At 38.7% G+C, this 22,901-nt stretch overlaps 1 protein-coding gene across 1 annotated transcript in view; it reads right to left on the bottom strand.

Annotated features, from left to right (window-relative positions):
* The window catches only part of LOC124804222 (arrestin homolog), a 98,133-nt gene extending 77,242 nt beyond the window's left edge, over positions 1–20,891 (bottom strand). Inside the window, exons 1-2 of the mRNA XM_047264736.1 lie at positions 20,734–20,891; positions 3,178–3,368 (exon numbers count right to left, since the gene is read on the bottom strand). Of these exons, the coding sequence (XP_047120692.1) occupies positions 3,178–3,368; positions 20,734–20,842 (300 nt within the window). The 5' untranslated portion in view covers positions 20,843–20,891. The remainder of the gene's footprint in view (positions 1–3,177; positions 3,369–20,733) is intronic.
* Between the last annotated feature and the right edge of the window lie 2,010 nt (positions 20,892–22,901).

Below are 22,901 nucleotides of genomic sequence, written 5' to 3'. Positions count from 1 at the left end.
ACATTCAATATTGCTTGTGTTATCCAAGGATTTCTACTTTGCCTCAACTTTTTACCTACTTGATCCTCTGCTGCCTTCACTATTTCATCTCTCAAAACTACCCACTCCTATTCTACTGTATATCTTTCCCCTCTACTTGTTAATTGTTCCCTAATGTTCTCTACAACCTCTGGTTCTTTCAGCTGATCTAGGTTCCAGCTCCTTAAATTCGCAACTTTTTGCAGTTTCTTCAGTTTTAAACTACAGTTTATAACCAATAGATTGTGATCAGAGTCCACATCTGACCCTGGAAATATCTTACAATTTAAAACCTGGTTCCTAAATCTCTGTCTTACCATTATATAATCTATCTGAAATCTTCCATTGTCTCCAGTTCTCTTCCACATATACAACCTTCTTTCATGGTTCTTAATCCAAGTGTTAGCTATGATTAAGCTACACTCTGTGCAAAATTCTACTAGGTGGCTCCCGCTTTCATTCCTTACTCCCATTCCATATTCACCTACTACTTTTCCTTCTCTTCCTTTTCCTACTATCAAATTCCAGTTCCCCATGACTATTAAATTTTCATCTCCCTTCACTATCTGAATGATTTCTTTTATCTAATCATACATTTCTTCAATCTCTTCATCATCTGCTGAGCTAGTTGGCATATAAACTTGTACTACTGTCGTAGGAATGGGTTTTGTGTCTATATTGGCTACAATAATGCGTTCACTGTGCTGTTTGTAGTAAGCTTACCCACACTCCTATTTTTTTTTATTTATTATTAAACCTACTCCTGCATTACCAATATTTTATTTTGTATTAATAACCCTATATTTACCTGACCAGAAGTCTTCTTCCTCCTGGCACTGAACTTCACTAATTCCCACTACACCTAACATTAACCTATCCATTTCCATTTTTAAATTTTTTAACATACCTGCCCGATTACGGGATCTGACATTCCATGCTTCGATCCATAGAATGCCAGCTTTCTTTCTCCTGATAACAATGTCCTCCTGAGTAGCCATCACCTGGAGGTCCGAATGGGGGACTATTTTACCTCCAGAATGTTTTACCCAAGAGGATGCCATCATCATTTAACCATACAGTAAAGCTGCAGGCCCTTGTATATTTAATAAATAAATAAAAAGAGAGAAAATCAAAATGGAAGAACTTCCTTTAAAATCCTGATTTTCTTGTGTAGATGACAGTCATTTTATTTGCTGTAATGGATCAGTAATAAACAATTGAGGATCACAGTACTTTATTGTTATCACATAAGTAAAACTACAATTAATACTAAATGGCAGAAGCAGTGAACAAGATTTTCATTATTTGCCTAATGTGCAGTGATCACTCCCATAGGGATCGTGAGGATGCCAAAGCACATATAGAGGCACTTGAACATCACCCTTTCTGCACTCCATTATTATAGGCTAGGAATAGGCCCAAAGACTGGAACAATTGGAAGTACTCTTTCCCATGCCTTCACTGTGGCTTTGCAGAATATGGATGTAGATGCAGAATGATAAATGAAGTACTCAAGTAAAGGCACTCCGGGTGTTGTCAATGGTCAGTGCAGTTGCATTTATATGACTGAACTAGTACAATATTCCCATAAGGTGGAATGTTGAACCACTGGTAGGACAGGAGACGTTTGAACACAGCATGAAATAACAAAGGTCATTTTAGTTTCCTAAAGTGTAATACAATGTATTCAGAATGGTGGTATTTGACTGGTGGTATGGAAAATGGGTTAATTAAGAGCTCTAACATATGGGGACAAGGAAAACCAACATTGCACACTGCCGAATGTTGATGCCATAGGCCGTTCTTTCCATTTTATGAATGGCAATCCTCAACAACACAGAGCCCACTATAACCATGAATAATGATTAAAATTCTACACGAGACAAATAGGCCTATAATGACATGCCATGGTCCTAATAAGTTTACTGTCTGCTCCCTATTGGCCAAATAAAGCACCATCAATTTCATTCAGTTTGACTTCAGCTGTGTAGACCCAGACACAGTTACAGAAAGCAGATAGTACTCAATTGCTGGATATTCAAACTAAGCAGGAACAGATATTTAATGCTATAAAGAATTTTAACTCTGCTGCTTTTCCTTCAAGAATATCTTCTCATATTTGTGACTAGGTTATGGAGGTAGCCTGCTACACTTACAAATACTCATGTTCTTGTGCTTATCCTTCTTTTCATGTCAGCCATCTGTGGACCATGTTAATTTGGATCAGCTTTATTTCTTAAATGGTTTTCTTCAGCTGAACAACTGGAAGCACACCATTAATCATGATGAGGAAACCTGAGAGATCATATAGCTTTCGATTTCACTTTATCCTTGTCCATTTTTCTTTCAGTCTCATACTTTGCAATCTTCTTCATTTCACTGTGCATGATGTTTTCATCTTGACTGTAATTGTGACTTCTGCAATTAATATAAACAAAGTAAAGAAATAGATAACTAGCTATGTCATGTGTTCACTGGCTTTGAAGTTGCTGAACTTGTCTGGAGTTCACTTTAAAGATGTATTACATCTGAAGCAGCTCCTCTCTTAGCTATTCCACAACAGGAATTTTTTTCTTTGAGAAGCAGTAAAATTTCCTCCAGGAACTCTTTTCTCTCCAGGGAGTTATACCATATTCTCCATGGGTTTATGCCGTACTCTCTGTTAATTTAGTTAATGAACAGTCCATTGAACAGCCAGCTAAAGAGTACGTTCAATGAAATTATTCTGGAATGTTCCAAGACATTGTAAATGCTCCACCTTAAATGCTCAGCTGGATACAGTAATAGGATTTAAATTTCTGATTGGTTTATCCATATTATACTGCTGTATATTTTTATTAAATACAGCTGCCATACAAATAAATGATATAAGTAATAATACCTTAATTGTTCTGATGACGAGTGTGTATCTCTGACTGGCTCAGAGATGGCTTCATTTCATACAGGAATTTATTAGAAGAAGTTCGTGTGTGTGTGTGTGTGTGTGTGTGTGTGTGTGTGTGTGTGTGTGTGTGAGGGAGGGAGAGAGAGAGGGAGAGGGAGAGGGAGCGAGAGAGAGAGAGAGAGAGAGAGAGAGAGAGAGAGAGAGAGAGGGAGGAGGGTGGGGGGCAAAGGTTGGGGGGGAGACAAAGTAGATATTTGATCAGAAAAGAAACATACCTGGAGTTTAGTCAGACCATGTTCTGATTTTTCTGGAGGTGGATACAACTGTTCCGAGGCAAGATAAAGATCCTTTTGGAAATTAAGTCCCATAACTTCATCTTCTTCACGGCCATATCTGAAACTGCATATAACCTGGCCAAAAATTTTTCTTTGATCTATGTAGTCCTGATCAAGTAAAATTACACCATCTGAAACAGAGTATACAGCAACGATTTTAATGCGTTATGTTAAGAATGTTTCTGTACTTCACAAAGACATTTATATACAGTCTTTCTTTCTTTATTTAATCTTAATGTATACTGTCGGTTTCTTACTTTGTATAAAGCACCATAGGTTTTTTTCCATTGCTTTATTGTTATATATTGTTACTTTTCAGAAATCACATGCTAAAGATGGTAGGAAGGAGGCTACACACACACCTCATGTCTGTTCATCGGGTCTCATTCTCAGTGAAGCTTTTGTTTCATCATAGCATCTTCCTTATCAAAAACTACTGTGGTAAAATGATATAACCACTTTTTCTATATAAAACTGATAACTAATTATACTGATCAGTAACTTTTCATACCCGTTAAAAAACTTGGCGATATTTCATTTCGTAAACACGACCTTAGCAGTGGACCTTTCAGGATGCTGTCAATTGTGTGATTGTAAATGTATATACAAAATGTGGCCTATTTTTGTACATTACTAACTTTCATTTTCTACTCTATACTTTTTGCAAACATTCTGAAATTATATTGACAAACAATTGTGACATCAAAAAGTAATAAGGAAACATTAAAAAGGCACAACACATATGCTACAAATTACTCAGGATGATGATAAGTGAAAATCTGGAATTACTGGGAACAGATGATAATAAGTCACTATTCTCCAAATAGAAGAGACATTGAGAAATAGGCAGGCACAAAGAAAAGTACGATAACAGCTGTTTTTTTGCAGCGTATGTGAAAATGCTGCATTGTGTGTCATTTGTCCATGATGTTTATATGATATTAATGATATGACAAGTGGCTTTTTTTCTGGTGAAATAAGTGAAAACTTGGAGAGTGAAAAGAGGAATAAGAGTTGGCAAAGCAAGTTTCGGAACAATGGTACACGACACTGGTACTGGAAAGAGTCTGGAAATAGGGAAGCATAGTATCTCACAAGTGTGTTGCCATTTTTCTGATGGATAATAAAATTATGTTGAAAACAAAGAAATTAGAATAGTTTTTATTTGCACACTGGTGGTTTTTTGGTAATAAACCATTTATGCTTGAATAAATATTCACATCAGTTGTGATGATAATTTTTAAGTCAATTGAAAGACATGCTCTTGACTGCTAGACAGGGATGCGATCTGTGACAGCAATGAAAGATGGCAAGGCCAGAGATAAATATTTATGAGCAATCCAGTGTGCACTAATTAATTAGTAGCTGTCTGTCTGTCTGTGTTGGGATCTCAAGGAGACTAGATGCATGTCTATGCCCACCAAGTATGGATAACATTGTGAATGTATTACATAAAGGTTGTGTGTTCAAATAAATTTTGGGCAGTTATAAAACAGTTGTTTGAATATTTATCAGTCTGCCACCATCCACCTTAACAATTTTGGATGATTTTGATGACCTGTAAGGACACCAGTAATAATGGAGGGAAACACCAGGTTGTCACCACAGCGTTGTAGAGGTTTAACAAGGAAATTATTTCAAAAAGGAACACAAAAAAATTAACTTTTATATCTATGTATTCATAACAAAATGTTCAACCTTTTCTTCATTAGCTATGGTGAATGTTTGATTATTCCAGAATAACGTGAAAAAAGTCATTTACTCATTTAAATAATATTTTCCTGGTCTTTTCCAAATCTGTTTTCTACTAATAATACACTACACAATAAAACCAAATTCAGTAAAATGAAGTTAATGGGGATGAAATAGTTTTGAAATACCAGGTGTCTCAAAATGACCATCAGCATTTTTAGGCTTTGTAGCATTTTTTGTATTCAACTTACAATTATAAATAATACATCAAATGAAAGAGAAACTTAGATAGTTTTGTTCGTATCACTGTATGCATGCACTGTTTCCTGAGCTTTCCATTATAAAGTTTGCTTGATGTTGGATGGTGCTTCTGTGCATAGAGGCTGAGTGGCAGGGGATCTTGAAGGGAATCAGATCTGTGCATGCATGACAGTAGAGAGCGGGCAAACAAAGTCCATGTTGCTGAACTGTGTTATTGCAGACAACAGCCAGGTACCTATGCCTACAGTACATCATTGTATTATACATTCACATCTATCAGGGGAATAATAAATTTTAAAATTGGTTTCAATCAGTCGTCGTGAGAGAAATCTTACTTCACATCTTGACAACGTTGCGTCCTCTGCTCCACAGCTTTAGTTTGCATGATGTTAGAAGGCGAGAACAACCCACACAGCTTTGTGAAGACATCTAGTACAATTTTTCTCAAAATGACAACAGTCTAATGACAAGGTCATTGAAACTGCTTGTTATAAATGTGAGTTATTGCAGTTTGGACTGTATTTTAAGTAAAAATGTACGACACAGCAAAATTATCTTGAAATACCAACCAGGATCATTATATTTGCTTGACAACTGCTTCTACTCCATAGAATTTTTACAAATGTGTATAATGCATGTATGTGGGTGTCTTTGACTGTAGTTAAGTGTAATTAGCCTGCATAAAAAAGGATTACTGGTAGAAAAGACTAATGTAAAAGACTATTATAAAAATGGTCAGTATGTTTCATATTTTTCACTGTCAATGGATATTCTGAGTATAAACAAACTTGATCGACATTATAGTGAGAGACTGCATTTATAATAACATCAAAAACCACCTATATCATGACACATAACTGTCCCTGTCATTTTAAGGTATTTTTCAATTTGCACCTTGAAAATGACAGGGGTTTAGCTGTGGAAATATCACAGTTTTTAATGAATTTATCTGGCTGCATTCTTGCAAGTTATTAGAGCATATGACACACTGGGAAAAGCTTAAGTTCTTCTTGGGCAATACACTGAGCCGAAACATTATGACCATCTAATAAATAGCTTGTTTGTCTGTCTCTGGAATGAAACAAATAACTGATTATGCGTATCAGGGATCTGACAGTCCGTTGGCAGGTTTGTGGAGGTATGTGGCATTAGATGTCTAAGCACCAGGTCAAGTAATTCATGTAAATAACGGGCCACTGATTTGCGTATGTGGAGATGGCACCCAATAGCTACCCAGGTGGGTTCCATAGGATTTACGTCAGGCAAATTTGATCAGCAAGACGTCAAAGTGAGTTCACTACAATGCTCCTCAAACCACTCTGGTACAGTTCCGGCTCTGAGACCCAGACAATTATACTGCTGACAGATGACATCGTCAAGGAAGACATCAAGCATGAAGGGATGCAGATGGTTTGCAGCTCTCAGCGTGTCTTCGATTGCTAAAATAGATCCCTTGCAAGTGCAGGAGAATGTCTCCCATATCATAATACTGATACCACCAGCCTGCATCCATGGCATGCTGAACATTTTGAGCTCCCATTCACCTCTGATGGCTTTTCTGGAAACAACCATCAACCTAGTGTAGCAAAAATGTGATTCACCTGAAGAGCCAATACGTTTCCATAGATCAACAGTTGAATCCTGATGGTCTTGTGCCCACTGGAATTATGTCATTGGGTTAACACATTCAACAACATCTGATGAATGGTGTGCTCTGAAACATGTGTGCATGACATAGCATTTGCACCCTTTCAGCAGAGATGCCACAGATCACCATCTATCCTACTTTACAGAGCAGACAAGCCTCAGAACCCCACATTCTATGAAGAGTCATGGGCATCCAATCATTTGGTGCCTAGTGGTAGTTTCACTGTCCTCATTTTTGATATACTAATTCACAGATTCTGTGTAATAATAATCTGCTCTTTGTCAAAGTCGTTTATCTCAATGGATTGCCTCATTTGCAGCCCATATCTTCACTAGGGTGACCCCCGTCCATGTCTGCTCCACTTACGTCCTTTTGTTACCATGTTATGTGCCCACACCACCACCAGGTGGCATCCAACATTGCATCGGGTAGTGGTCATAATGTTTTGGCTGGCCACTGTATGTTGAATATTATAGTCTTCATTCTTCTTAGGATACAAATTCCTAATCAATAAAGTCTAGGAAGTTCTTGTATACTATGTATGCAATTGAAATGTTGACAAACGCATTTCTTAAACCATGAGTCTTTGAAACTAAGAAATATTATTACTTTACTTTGTTCCAAAGCCTACATCATAATACCATCATCATTGCTATCTGAGTCTGTGTCTGAACCATCTGCTTGTAAATTTATGATAATAAGTTCAAGGCCTATATCCATCTTCACCTCCCTATCAAAGTCTTCTTCCTGAAGCTTTTCAGCATGCCGCACAGACTGTGCCCATGTTGAAATGGGGATGTTTTCTGTTGCTTTTCAATTCAGTTTCCTTTAACCTGAAAGATATTTTTTTTCCTTCCCCACACATAGCCTTTAACCTTTTCCCAAATTAATTCCATGGGATTATACTGACAGTAATAAGTTGGTACATGCAAAAATGTGTGACCACCGTCATATGCCAGGAAGTCAAGTCTGTACGTATAAATTAATGAGCTGCAGGAGTTCGGCATGAGTCTGATTTATATTGTGTGATATATTTTTATTTTTAAGCCAGGGCAAAATATCCGCTTTCCTTGTGTTTGTGATTGGTGTTTTCTCTGCAACAACTGAATGATAACTTATATGGTAATTACAAAGACAAATTTCGAAGCAAGGTATGGCAAGAATCGTTCAGTGAACCATTTCACAAAACTAACAGCATTCATTTCCAAGTGGCAGTCACTGCTGTTTTCTCTACAGCTAAATACAAGTTTACTCTCAGGAACATAAGTAGAAGAAGCACTAGTGTGTACAATAATTATCCAAGAACCTATTCCTATGTGAATTTTAAAACTGCCTGTACATCACTCACATTCCAGCAAGTTTCCCTGGGATGACTCTGACTCACCTTTGTTTCATGAAGATGGTACAGTGTTGAATTACCTCCTTCTCTGGTATTATGCATCTTTATAAGAGATGTGGTTCGTGCTGCACCTATGTCCCTTCTTTCAACTAAAATCTCTCTTCTTAACATACTGTCTTTGAAACCAATGTATTTTAAAATTCTTTACATTGACAAAGTGCGACCTTTGAAGCCATGCATAACTGTGAAAAAGTTTTTGGGATTTTGGGTAGTCACCATTCACAAGGACTGCTTATTGAAGCATTTGTTGTAGCAATTACTCCAGACACAATGATCAAGGTTTGGAAAGACTTCACCTCTTGACTCAATCTGTGTCATATGACACATAGTGCTCACGCTGAACACGTGTATGAAAACTGTTTGAGCTGCTCTTTCATTAAATGTATCATTTATAATCGTACATTGAGTGTAATAAATGCTACAAAGCCTTACAACCTCAATATTCATTACAAAATACTCAGTACAATGATAAACAGGGTGAGTCACCTACCATTACCAATGGAAACACCTCCCAAACCACAACAAACACTGAATAATGAGTTCTGCAGACAGAAAGTGTGGGGAGGGGCTGGTGTCATTAGTTAATACAAAACCATTGAGAAATGCACGGAAGTATGATTTTCAACACATACTTATGTTTTTTTTTTAAATGTAAACCTGTTATTATTTTTAGCACAACTGAAAATAGAAACAAATACTTAATCAATGCCATTTGTTACATTGTAAAATGTTAATTACATCCACAGTAATTTGTGACATAAAGTTGACACTTGAGTAACTCCTCAGCAGTTCAATCATGTGTATAGGAGAGAACCGAATTAATTAGGGATACAAAAAGAACAGTGATGTAACATAGGTACAGAAGAGGCATGATCAGCATGTTACATCCACATGCTAACATTTTTATTAGTCTTTTTATCTGAAGAATACTGTATGGCACTGATTTGTTAAAAGAAAATGTACATTAACATAAGAATGTAGTTAAACTTATAAATTTGGTTTTTGTTTTCAATTACAGAATGTAAACAAGTGTGTCTTGACATTTCAGGCCAATAAATGTTCAAAGTGGTGCCCAATATTTTCTGCACACATTTGCAATCTACATTTTCAATGAATGTCTTACACAATGTAGTACACCTGGTGTAATGTTGCCACAGGCTGCCTTAATATGATGTTTCATATTCTCTGGAGTTGTAGGCACATCATGATACACATTCTCCTTTAACGTACCCCACAGAAAGAAGTCTAAAGGTGTAAGATCAGGAGAATGGGCTGGCCAATTTATGTGTCTGCCATGTCCTATGAAATGCCTGTCAAACATTCTGTCAAAGGTCAGCTAGTGTTCATTGCAGAATGTGCAGGAGCACCATCGTGTTGATACCACATATGTCTACGTGTTTCCAGCAGGACATTTTCTAGCAATGTTGGCAGATCATTTTGTATTTTGCAGCTGTTTGGGTGCCTTCACTGTGCTGAGGACCAATGAGATGGTTGCCAATTACTCCGCACCATACATTTACAGTCTACGGTCGCTGTCACTCTACCTGTCAAAGCCAGTGAGGATTGTCCATGGACTGGTAATGCATGTTTTGTAAATTCAGTGCTTCATCAGTAAATAGGTAGAACTGCAACACTTTCCCTGTTAATACTCATTGACAGAAATTCACTCGATTATTAAAGTCATCTCCATGTAATTGCTGATGCAGTGACACATGATAAAGGTGAAATTTGTTACGATGAAGTAAGCGCATTACACTACTTTGACTCATTGTACTGCCTCTAGCGATGTCATGTGAACTCGTGTGGGTTCACGGCAACAGCAGCTAACACACCAACTGCACCTGCTTCTCCAGTGATGGGTTTGTTATGGAACCGTTTGTGTGTTACGACCACACCTGTTGCATACAATTGTTTGTAGATGTTTTCAAATGTGCGATGCATTGGATGGTCTCTGTCTGGGTACCTTTCTACAACATGCAGGCTACAGTTGCATTTTGTGTACACTCGCCATAGATGAGTATCATCTCTGCCTTTTCAGAGTTAGAAAAAAGCATTTTCACAGTTCTTACAACACTGTACACACTGTTGTACTTGTGACCTTCTCTCGCTCTTACTATGCGTACTTCTGTTCTTACTTGTGTACAGTACACTATCACAGACATCTGGTAACACAGCATACTACAGTTATTCTGAGTACAAGGACTAATTCAGCAAGTGCTACATGGAGACACTGAGACAGCTGAACTTGTAAACATCGTAGTCTTCATAAACATATCCCTACAGATCTTGTTTGTTACAACACGCAACTGAACATCTGAGGTTTCAAGTGTCAGCTTTATGTTACAAATTACTCAGGATGAACTTAACATTTTACTGTGTAACAAATGGCATTGATTAAGTATTCATTTCTATATTCAGATGTTCTAAAAATAATAACAGGTTTCCATTAAAAAAAAGTATGTCTTGAAAATCATACTTCCGTGCATTTCTCAATTGTTTATATTAACCAGTTCCACCAGCCCCTCTCCTCACTTTCGGTCTGTGGAATTGGTTATTCAGTGTTTGTTGTGGTTTGGGAAGTGTTTCCAGTGGAAATGTTAGGTGACTCACCCGGTATACACTATATGATCAAAAGTATCCGGACACCCCTAAAAACATACGGTTTTCATGTTAGGTGTATAGTGCTGCCACCAACCACCAGGCACTCCATATCAACAACCTCAGTAGTCATTAGAAATCATAAGAGAGCAGAATGGGGTGCACTACAGAACTCATAGACTTCGAACATGGTCAGGTGATTGGGTGTCACTTGTGCCATGCGTCTGTACATGAGATTTCCACACTCGTAAACATCCCTAGGTCCACTGTTTCTGATGTGATAGTGAAGTGGAAACATGAAGGGACACGTACAGTATAAAAGTGTACAGGCAGACCTCATCTGTTGACTGACAGAGACCACTGACAGTTGAAGAGGGTCATAATGTGTAATACGCAGACATCTACCCAGACCATCACAAAGGAATTCCAAACTGCAACAGGATCGACTGCAAGTACTGTGGAAGTTAGGCAGGAGGTGAGAAAACTCGGATTTCATGGTTGAGTGGCTGTTCATAAGCCACACATCATGCCGGTAAATGCCAAATAACACCTCGCTTTGTGTAAGGAGCATAAACATTGGATGAGTGAACAGTGGAAAAACATTGTGTGGAGTGACAAATCATGGTACACAGTGTGGCGATCTGATGGCAGGGTGTGGGTGTGGCGAATGCCCTGTGAAAATCGTCTGCCAGCATGTATTGTGCCAACAGTAAAATTTGGAGACAGTGGTGTTACGGTGCAGTCGTATTTTTCATGGGTGGCTTGCACCCCTTGTTGTTTTGTGTGGCACTATCACAGCACAGGCCTACATTGATGTTTTAAGCACATTCTTGTTTCCCACTGTTGAAGAGCAATTCAGGAATGGCAATTGCATCTTTCAACATGATCATATCGCATGGCCTGCGGTGGAGTGGTTGCATGACAATAAAATCCCTGTAATGGACTGGCCTGCACAGAGTCCTGACATGAATCCTACAGAACACCTTTGGAATGGCGACTTCATGCCAGGCCTCACCGACCGACATTGATACCTCTCCTCAGTGCAGCACTCCATGAAGAATGGGCTGCCATTCCCCAAGAAACCTTCCAGCACCTGAATGAACATATGCCTGTGAGAGTGGAAGCTAAGGGTGGGCCAACACCTTATTGAATTCCAGCATTACCAATAAAGGGCATCACGAACTTGTATTTTCAGCCAGGTGTCCGGCTACTTTTGATCACATAGTGTATGACATCATTGAAATCCATTTGTAGATGCTGAATGTGCAATGGAATACACATGAAAATTTATACCAGACTGGGATTTTCAGGCAGATCTCCAGCTTTTCATGTGTAAGTATGAGATCTGACCAAATCACACTCCGGTGCATTTTCTTCAAATATCGGATGATCACTGCATTGTGCCACTCCACCTTCTCCCTCTTTCCTCTACAATCAGTCAATTCCATTTTGTATTAGTTTCATGGTGAATCATCATGCAACCCTTTAGTATTAGCAAATGGATGTGTTAATCTGTTGGTTTAGGCATGATGGAGGGGACAGATTATACAACTTTTGGAGCTGGTGCTTCAGTCTTGAAAAAGAGTCAGTTTATGAAATATTTGGTAGCTGATACAGTTGATGTATATTAAGACTATCACCAGCAGGAGGAAATGAGCCCTTAGCACAAGTATGAGAGACAAGGAAAGGTGGGTTAGCATGAACTTCTGAACAAACATGAATTATTTGTTATATCTGGACAAAAATGATTTATTTATTGCTTGGAGTAAAAATTGGTGAAGAACTAAAAGATAATTATTGCTCTGCAAGACATTAGTAATTGAACAGCATAGCAACAATCACTACTGAAAAATTTCTGTCATTGCCTATCTTTTGTTTACAACAGCATTTCTTGTTAGTTCCTTCTTTAAGTCCATTGACACTTACTTAAATTACATAGGGACAACAAAACACTGTGTTCTCACATCACTGTTGAGCTGATAAGGTAGAATAAGATACACAGTGCTTGTAACATTTCTGTATCTAAATTAGGCCAATACAGAAGGGTCAAAGACTGTAGTCTCAAACAATAGAAAGTCAGGGATGGAATAACAACAATCTACAAAGGTAAGATTGCTGCTCACCACATAGAGGAACTGTTGACTTATCAACAGGGGAACTGCTGACTTATCAACAGGCACAGTGATAAAGACTGCTTTACTCTCAGATATTTACATTGGTACTTCAGTCACAGGCGCCAAAAAGTTTTCTGTGGGTTGTGTGTGGAACACAATCTCATTCCACATTTATATTCTTACAGATACAACAAATTCAGAACACACTCTCTTTTTTTTCTGCCACAAGTTTGCAACTTAATCAGCGAAATATCAGAACTTTTTTTTTTATTTCGGAAATTATAACAAGTTGTTTGCTTACATTCCCATTGTTTAATAGCTTCAGCTCATTTCTCTTAGCTATGAGTCTAAAATTCAAGGTGAATAAGAATTCTTTGTTCATTCTCACATTCTGTCCTCTTATGAAGGAGAACTTTCATGGATGTGGAATGCATCAGTTATATGTGCAACTGACTTTGTACTATGTCACTGTTTATTTCAAAAGTACCATCACATGAGGGTATCAAACAAAGTTTAAAATATTTGCTGTTGAATGACTTCTGTAGCTCTGCATTTACACATTTGATAGAATGCTTTATCTTCAGAATGTTGTATCACTCAAAGAGTGTGCAGTATTCACATTTCTGTGAAGGGTGTTCCAAGAGTCATGCTTTTTGTCATCTTTAAACACATGGTTGGTGTTACTATCAACACTGTTCCTAGCACCCTCGATAGGCACTATAGTATTGTGCTTATTGAGATCTTTCCCCAGAAGGCCCAAATCACAGGTGGCACAGCTAAGTCCTGTACTTCAGTTAAGAATACATGGAAGGTATGGAAAATGCTAGTTGTTCAAAGCCAGATATCTGTTTTCTTGTCACCACATACTTTTATGCTGTCATGACTATTAATGAGTAAGTGATTGAAGGATCACTTTACAATGCTATAGGATCTGCCAGTTTGATATACAGTGGTTTAATGAGGAGGGACAGGACTAGTGTTTAGCTGTTACCTTCTTGAAGGAACTATTCCAGCAATGAAAAATTCATACAGTACAGATATTTTTAATATGTCAAACAATCTATTGAAAGAAATCATACATTACATTGCAGCACCATTAACATATTCTATAAACCTGTGTCTCATAGAAGGGTGTTTTCCTGATGCTCTCAAACTATCCAAGGTAACTCCAGCGAGAGCACCAGCAGCAGCGAGTACTGTTTGTATAAAGCGTTTATGTTGCATTTTGTTTACGACCTTCCACTAAGGAAGGGATTCTATTTGTGTTTATCTGCTCTGCATAGTAACTAACAGTTCTTGATAAAACTTTACGTAGTTTTCGTGTTAGATTTCTTAGTGTTTTCTTGATCGTTTAGAACAGAAATCGCCCTAAAACCGTCTTTTGTTTGTTTCGCGGCCGTTAGCCACTAGTCACTTGAATCAGCAGTTGCCTTGTGACAGCCAGAGCGAGAGCACCAGCAGCAGCGAGTACTGTTTGTATAAAGCGTTTTTGTACTTATTTGCTGCGCTTAGCTTTTAAATAGTTTTTCTGGGAAAACCTAGCGTAGTTTTCGCGTCTCGTATTTCAGTGAGTGTTTCTTGAGTATCAGAGTAGCTCATCAGAAGATTATCTTGGGAATTTGTCACCGTATAGAGTAGGGTAAACATAGTCATGTGTAGGGACTGTGGTTGTTGTGAGCGGACGCAAGGAGAATTGGCCACTCTTCGGGGGCAGGTGGAGGCTTTGTCTGTTAGGCTCATCGAGCTCGAGGCGCAGGCGTCGGCTCATAGTGGCGTTGGGGCAACTGTGGTGAGACCTATGCCTACTTCGGTGGTCTTGGAATCACATGGAACCCCTGATGTCGCTGCGTCTTCCGGCAGTGAGCATCTTACTGGTCAGCCATCACTCCAGGGTGAATGGCGGACAGTGGTGGGCTCGCGCATGCCTGGCCGAAAGGCGAAGGTGGGATCTGGCCGCGTGGCAGCTGCCTTACCCCTTTTCAACAGGTACGGGGTGCTTCCTAGTGGTGATGACATCGTTTCCGAGCCACCACAGGATGCCTCGCCTGTTGGGCCAGTGGCCGATTCTCCGGCAAGGTCCCGACAGTCACAGAGGGCGGGCCTATTAGTTATAGGGAGCTCCAACGTTAGGCGGGTTATGGAGCCCCTCAGGAAAATAGCGGGTAGGTCGGGGAAGAATGCCAGTGTGCACTCGGTGTGCTTGCCGGGGGTCTCGTCTGTAATGTGGAGGAGGCCCTTCCGGCAGCTATTGAACGCACTGGGTGTGACCGGCTGCAGATAGTAGCACATGTCGGAACGAATGACGCCTGCCGCTTGGGTTCTGAGGCCATCCTTGGTTCCTTCCGGCGGCTGGCTGATTTGGTGAAGACAACCAGCATCGCACGCGGAGTGCAAGCTGAGCTTAATATCTGCAGCATAGTGCCCAGAGTCGATCGCGGTCCTCTGGTTTGGAGCCGTGTGGAGGGTCTAAACCAGAGGCTCAGACGACTCTGCGACTATAATGGTTGCAAATTCATCGACCTCCGTTATTGGGTGGAGAACTGTAGGGCCCCCCTAGACAGGTCAGGCGTGCACTACACACCGGAAGCAGCTACTAGGGTAGCAGAGTACGTGTGGCGTGCACACGGGGGTTTTTTAGGTTAGAGGGACCCCCCCTTGGGCGAAACGATAAAATACCTGACGGCTTACCAGAGAGGACATTATCATCGTTGATAAAGAACGTCCGTCCTCAGAGACCAAAAACAGGAAAAGTTAACGTAATATTGGTAAACTGCAGGAGTATCCAGGGCAAGGTTCCTGAATTAGTATCTCTTATTGAAGGAAATAGTGCGCATATAGTATTAGGAACGGAAAGTTGGTTAAAACCGGAAGTGAACAGTAACGAAATCCTAGACACAGAATGGAATATATACCGCAAGGATAGGATAAACGCCAATGGTGGAGGAGTATTTATAGCAGTAAAGAATTCAATAATATCCAGTGAAGTTATTAGTGAATGCGAATGTGAAATAATCTGGGTTAAGTTAAGTATCAAAGGTGGGTCAGATATGATAGTCGGATGCTTCTATAGACCACCTGCATCAGCAACCGTAGTAGTTGAGCGCCTCAGAGAGAACCTGCAGAACGTCGTGAAGAAGTTTCGTGATCATACTATTGTAATAGGGGGAGACTTCAATCTACCAGGTATAGAATGGGATAGTCACACAATCAGAACTGGAGCCAGGGACAGAGACTCTTGTGACATTATCCTGACTGCCGTGTCCGAGAATTACTTCGAGCAGATAGTTAGAGAACCAACTCGTGAAGCTAACGTTTTAGACCTCATAGCAACAAATAGACCGGAACTTTTCGACTCCGTGAATGTAGAAGAGGGTATCAGTGATCATAAGTCAGTGGTTGCATCAATGACTACAAGTGTAATAAGAAATGCCAAGAAAGGAAGGAAAATATATTTGCTTAACAAGAGTGATAGGGCACAAATCGCAGAATATCTGAGTGACCACCATCAAACGTTCATTTCTGAGGAAGAGGATGTGGAACAAAAATGGAAAAAATTCAGAAACATCGTCCAGTACGCCTTAGATAAGTTCGTACCGACTAAGGTCCAAAGCGAGGGGAAAGATCCACCGTGGTATAACAATCATGTACGAAAGGTACTACGGAAACAAAGAAAGCTTCATCATAGGTTTAAGAGTAGTCGAATCATAGCTGATAAGGAAAAGCTGAACGAAGCGAAAAAGAGCGTAAAGAGAGCAATGAGAGAAGCATTCAACGAATTCGAACATAAAACATTGGCAAACAATCTAAACAAGAACCCTAAAAAGTTTTGGTCATATGTAAAATCGGTAAGCGGATCTAAATCCCCTATTCAGTCACTCGTTGACCACGATGGCACCGAAACAGAGGACGACCGAAGAAAGGCAGAAATACTGAATTCAGTGTTCCGAAACTGTTTCACTGCGGAAAATCGTAACACGGTCCCTGACTTCAGCCGTCGCATGGACGCCAAAATGGAAAATATTGAAATAAACGATATCGGAATTGAAAAACAACTGCTATCACTTAGTAGCGGAAAAGCATCCGGACCAGACGAGATACCCTTAAGATTCTACAGTGATTATGCTAAAGAACTTGCCCCCTTTCTATCAGCAATTTATCGTAGATCACTGGAAGAACGTAAAGTACCTAGCGACTGGAAGAAAGCGCAGGTCGTTCCCATTTTCAAGAAGGGTCACAAATCAGATGCGAATAATTATAGGCCTGTTTCGCTTACGTCAATCTGTTGTAGAATAATGGAACATGTTCTGTGTTCTCGTATTATGACGTTCTTAGATAATACAAATCTCCTTCATCATAACCAACATGGATTCCGCAAACAGAGATCATGTGAAACTCAGCTCGCCCTATTTGCCCAAGAAATTCACAGTGCCGTAGACACTGGCGAGCAGATTGATGCCGTATTCCTGGACTTCAGGAAGGCATTTGATACGGTTCCGCACTTACGTTTAGTGAAAAAAATACGAGCTTACGGAATATCGGACCAGGTTTGTGATTGGATTCAGGATTTCCTAGAAGAAAGAACACAACATGTCATTCTTAACGGTTCAAAATCTGCAGATGTAGAGGTAATTTCGGGAGTACCGCAAGGAAGCGTGATAGGACCTTTATTGTTTACAATATACATAAATGACTTAGTTGACAACATCGGTAGCTCCGTGAGGCTATTTGCAGATGACACGGTTGTCTACAAGAAAGTAGCAACATCAGAAGACTCGTACGTACTCCAGGAAATAGTGGGAAAAGCAGGCGCCAGGTTGAGATTCATAGGAAGAATTCTAAGAAAATGTGACTCATCGACGAAAGAAGTAGCTTACAAAACGCTTGTTCGTCCGATTCTTGAGTATTGCTCATCAGTATGGGACCCTTACCAGGTTGGATTAATAGAAGAGATAGACATGATCCAGCGAAAAGCAGCGCGATTCGTCATGGGGACATTTAGTCAGCGCGAGAGCGTTACGGAGATGCTGAACAAGCTCCAGTGGCGGACACTTCAAGAAAGGCGTTACGCAATACGGAGAGGTTTATTATCGAAATTACGAGAGAGCACATTCCGGGAAGAGATGGGCAACATATTACTACCGCCCACATATATCTGGCGTAATGATCACAACGAAAAGATCCGAGAAATTAGAGCAAATACGGAGACTTACAAGCAGTCGTTCTTCCCACGCACAATTCGTGAATGGAACAGGGAAGGGGGGATCAGATAGTGGTACAATAAGTACCCTCCGCCACACACCGTAAGGTGGCTCGCGGAGTATAGATGTAGATGTAGATGTAGGTGGCAAATCAGATCCTGCAAACTACAGACCAATTTCACTAATTCCAGTACTAGGAAAAGTCTTTGAAGGCATAATATATAAGCAGATGTATGAGTACCTAGAACTAAATGGTATGTTAAGTGCATCACAGTTTGGTTACAGAAAAGGAAGGTCAGCTATACACGCCATAGAGCTCTTAGTCAGAGACATTCTAGCAGCATTTGAGGACCATGCGCACGCACAGGTAACCTTATGTGATCTGAGCAAAGCTTTTGACTGTGTTGACCACTCACTTCTGCTCTCTAAACTTGAGTACTATGGAATATGTGATAAAAGTTTAAAACTCATCAAATCATACCTCAATAAAAGGAACCAGGTGGTGAGTTCAGGAAGTCATCTGTCAAACATACTCGAGGTTCAACATGGAGTGCCACAGGGATCTAAATTGGGACCACTTCTTTTCCTGGTACACATAAATGACTTACCAGGAAATATAGATGTAAAGACATATATGTATGCAGATGACACAACTTTTCTATCTGTAAACCATGTACTTGATAACCTTGTAAGTGATATGAAATTGGCAAAAGAAAATGCAACATCATGGTTTAATGCCAATGGTCTGCTATTAAATGAGGAAAAGACCCAGAATATGTGGTTCAGTCTATCAAAGACTACAAAAATAGAAAAACAAAAGGCAAAGTTTTTAGGTATTGTACTTGACAACAGTCTAACATGGAACTCTCATGTTGATCACATAGTGGTTAGGTTGTCAAGAGTTATATATTTGTTGTAGAGACTGATGTGCTGTGTGACATTTGAGTACGTAAGGACAGCGTACTTTGCCTTTTTTCAATCTGTTTTAAGGTACGGGTTAATACTCTGGGGAAACAGCAGAAAAATAAACGAAATTATGGTGATCCAGAAGAAAGCAATCAGAGTAATGGCTAAGGTAGATAATAGAACACATTGTAAACCATTGTTCACTAAATATAGAATTTTAACAGTAATTAATTTATATATTCTTGACAGTGTTAACTACATACTTGCTGAACTACCTAATTTAAGTGTAACAAATGAAATACATGGCTACTATACAAGAACGTGTACTTCTCTGCTGTTGCCACAAAATAGATTAGCTAAAACTAACAATAGTCGTAAGTATATGGCAATTAAAATATATAACAAATTGTCTAAAAATGGGTCAATCAAGCCTGACAAATTATTTAAAGACAATGTTCATAACTTCTTGTTAACCAATCCATTCTATTCATTAGAAGAATTTTTAGAAATGCCTAATATCAACTTAAATGCGTAATTTTTTTTTTTTTTTTTTTTTTTTTTTGTAAAATTAATAGGTTAAGTGAACTGATGAAGTCTATTGCATGTAACAATGCTGAATGACTAATAAAGAATCTGAACTGCCTGAAGCGATTTAGGAAAATCTAAACCAGAATGTATAGTCTGCTGAAGATTAAAACTTCACATATGAATAATACCTTAGACTTTCTTACCAGATTATAGATCAGTAGACTTCAATCTTAACTCTCAAAACTTTGAAATTATTGCCTCTGCTCCCCCCCCCCCCCCCCAAATTCCATCCAATGAGTATGTAGTAGGTCCTAGCACTGTTTATGAGAATTTATTGAAGCCATTACACCTTTCTACCCAGCAGCCTGTGGCTGTCTTCATTTTCTATTTTACTAAGAATCTTGTGTCTTGGAAATACAAGATTTTTCTCTCATCTTTTTTCACAAAGAAAATTTTTAAGTAAGAGTGATTTCAAACATGTAGTTTGTACCACAGCTGCATCTTATTACCTTCAATGTTTGTAAGTAAAAGTTGTAGAGAAAACATAAATTGGAATAGCTTATTTAACTACCTTTTTCATTTCCTTGCAATTGGGCATGCAGCATCACAAACAGTTGGCTTAGAGAATAAATATGTCCCTATTAAGCAGCCAGGTATAGTCATGTTGCACTTACACAACAATTCTGTAAAAATATGGTGAAAATTTATTCATTCATTTTGTGAGCATAGATGTTTAATAATATGAGTAATAATAAAAAAAAGGAAACTTGTAGTTTGCAGAGGTGGGCAAAATACAGGAGATTTGTTTTTATTAACATGACTGGGCCCAGCCTGAATAAACATCCCTAAGCACTTCAAAAAACTGTATCTGTATCACATCTGGTTTGGTTGTCACTATGCAACATCATTAGACAAATGCTCACTTTGAAGTTCATAAACACTCATATTGCTTGCAAAATTTGTATCTTTTTGTTAATGTAATATTACTAAAGAGAATTAGTAGTTTGAGAAATATTATAAAAGTTTACTACAGATGTATTCCATCAAGAGTAACTGATTCACAGACATGAGAAGAAAGCAGTTTGTTTCACCTAGCAAGACTAAAACAGTTAAACAATAAATAATAAACATTAACAGATAGTATGAGCTTACCTATTGGTTCAGTGCCAGTAATATGGTCTACAAAGTCCCTTTTCCCCAAATATAATGTAAGTTTTCCATTTGGAGAGCATTTCTTAAAAACTTTGAAATTTACAACCATTGTTGCTAAATGGCTCACTCACGCCTTCTTAAGGAATCTGCACAAGACATTTAAAATCTGGCTTATATATGCCCACACAAATGTGACGTTCACCTCATGTACGGCTTCCTAAGCCTGTTACTAAGCACATAAACTGCAGGAACTTGGGGTAGTTGCTGTGTGCATTTATAGGTCTTCAAGTAATCTAATAAGCTCCAAGGGCATGAAGGGACTCAATGGAAGACATGTAGAGTGAATCAGTCCCATCGAAATGCAAGCAGTGTTACTGAGGGTATTTCTTTCTGAAAATGCGTCAACTGTTGCAAATAATATATGATCACCATATAGTAGAGCTACTCTATTTCTTATGATGATTATATTGTGCATTGACCCCGAATGACTTATTTCCTGCTAAACAGTCACTATTGAAAAGACACCCATAATTGATTAAAAGCTAACATGTAGTGCTTCTTAGTTATTTAAAATTTCTACTTTGATTTCTTTCTTTTATGTAAGTCAGTCATCTCAGAATGACCTTGACAGAACACAAACAATACACACTTGTTATTTCATGTTTTCAGTGTAACTGGTGGAGTGCATCAGTTATAATAAGTAAAATAATGTTCAATGAATCGTGGCACATGGTGACAAAGGATCATCATTGTTAGTCGGTATGATTTTAATGATGATAATGCAACTTCAGATGATGAAAATGCTAAAAAATCTATTTACTGAATAAAGTGAAGCCATATGGCAGCTTCCTGGCAGTTATGTCTTCCTTTAACATTTACAATCAAGTTAATTTCAGTTCAATAGGTGCATACAATTTTCAATAGCGAAGCTGCTTTCAACTGATCATAGTTTTTTTCCATAGCCCATGAACAAGCCTTGACCTCATGCTGGATGATAATATATGAGTCATCTTTTACATGAAGCTTTTACCAAAAGTCTTCTCCTACAGTCCTCATATCTTATGCTGAGCAGAAATATCTACAGGTAAGCATATCTTCATCTATACACATACCCTGCATTTCACTATATGTTAGTGGCACAGAGTGCCTTACACTTGCTGTCCCCCTCCCTGTTTTACCATTCCATTCACATGTGTTATGCAGGAAAAACAATTTTTTACTCTACAATCTCTAATTTTATTCCTCTGGTCTCTCCACAGTACGTACTTGGGAAGGGAGAATAGCCTGCGGCGACCAGTTATTGAAGGGTTATGCGAGGCTTCTCAATGAACCACAATATGATATTTGCTATATCATATATGTGAAGTGCAATATTTGGAATTTGTTTGTGTCTAGAGACCTGCCAATCACTATAGCAAGACCAGATCATCTGAAAATCCTCCTAAATATCGCAAAAGTTCTCATGATAGATAAGATCTCTATGGCAGGGACCATATACTGTAAAAATCTATAATGAGGTGCAGACATTGTCCAACATTGTGCATGTAATCAACAACAATGTTTGCATATTAAACTCTCACATCAAGACTGATGATTTGCTGCCCTCTAATAATGTATGTGTAAATTGATGACCAGGGTAATATATAGAAAAAAAGAAAGAAAAACTGAAGATGTACTGGAGGGAGATCAGTTTGGTTTCAGGAAGGGAAAATGCACCAGAGAAGAAATTCTAACATTTTGTTTAGTATTAGAAGGCCAACTGAAGAAAAATCAGGATACATTCAAAGCTTTTGTCACTAGAAAGAGCCTTCAATCATATAAGGCGGAATATGAAGTTTACAATTCTCAGAATATCACGGTTACCTTGAGGAGACAGATAAATTATGTATACAACACTTCTACAAAATACAAGGAGAATAATGAAAATGGAAGATCAAGAAATAAACTTTCATATTAATGTAATTGTACAAGGTGGCTACAGCTTATCATCATTCTTGTTCAATTTGTACACTGAGCAAACAATTATGGAAATAAGTAAAATGTATAAAAGCGCAATAGGAACAGATACCAGTGCTGGTGGCCAGATGTAATGCAGGCTTAAAAGACCTGTGGGAAGGACTGGACAGTACAGTATACAACTTAAGCATAAACAAAGCAAAGAAAAATGT

This window comes from Schistocerca piceifrons, chromosome 1 (genome assembly GCF_021461385.2).
Source record: "Schistocerca piceifrons isolate TAMUIC-IGC-003096 chromosome 1, iqSchPice1.1, whole genome shotgun sequence".
Lineage (NCBI taxonomy): Eukaryota > Metazoa > Arthropoda > Insecta > Orthoptera > Acrididae > Schistocerca > Schistocerca piceifrons.
Note: the sequence above shows the minus strand (reverse complement) of the source record. Positions and strands in the feature narration are given on the sequence as shown.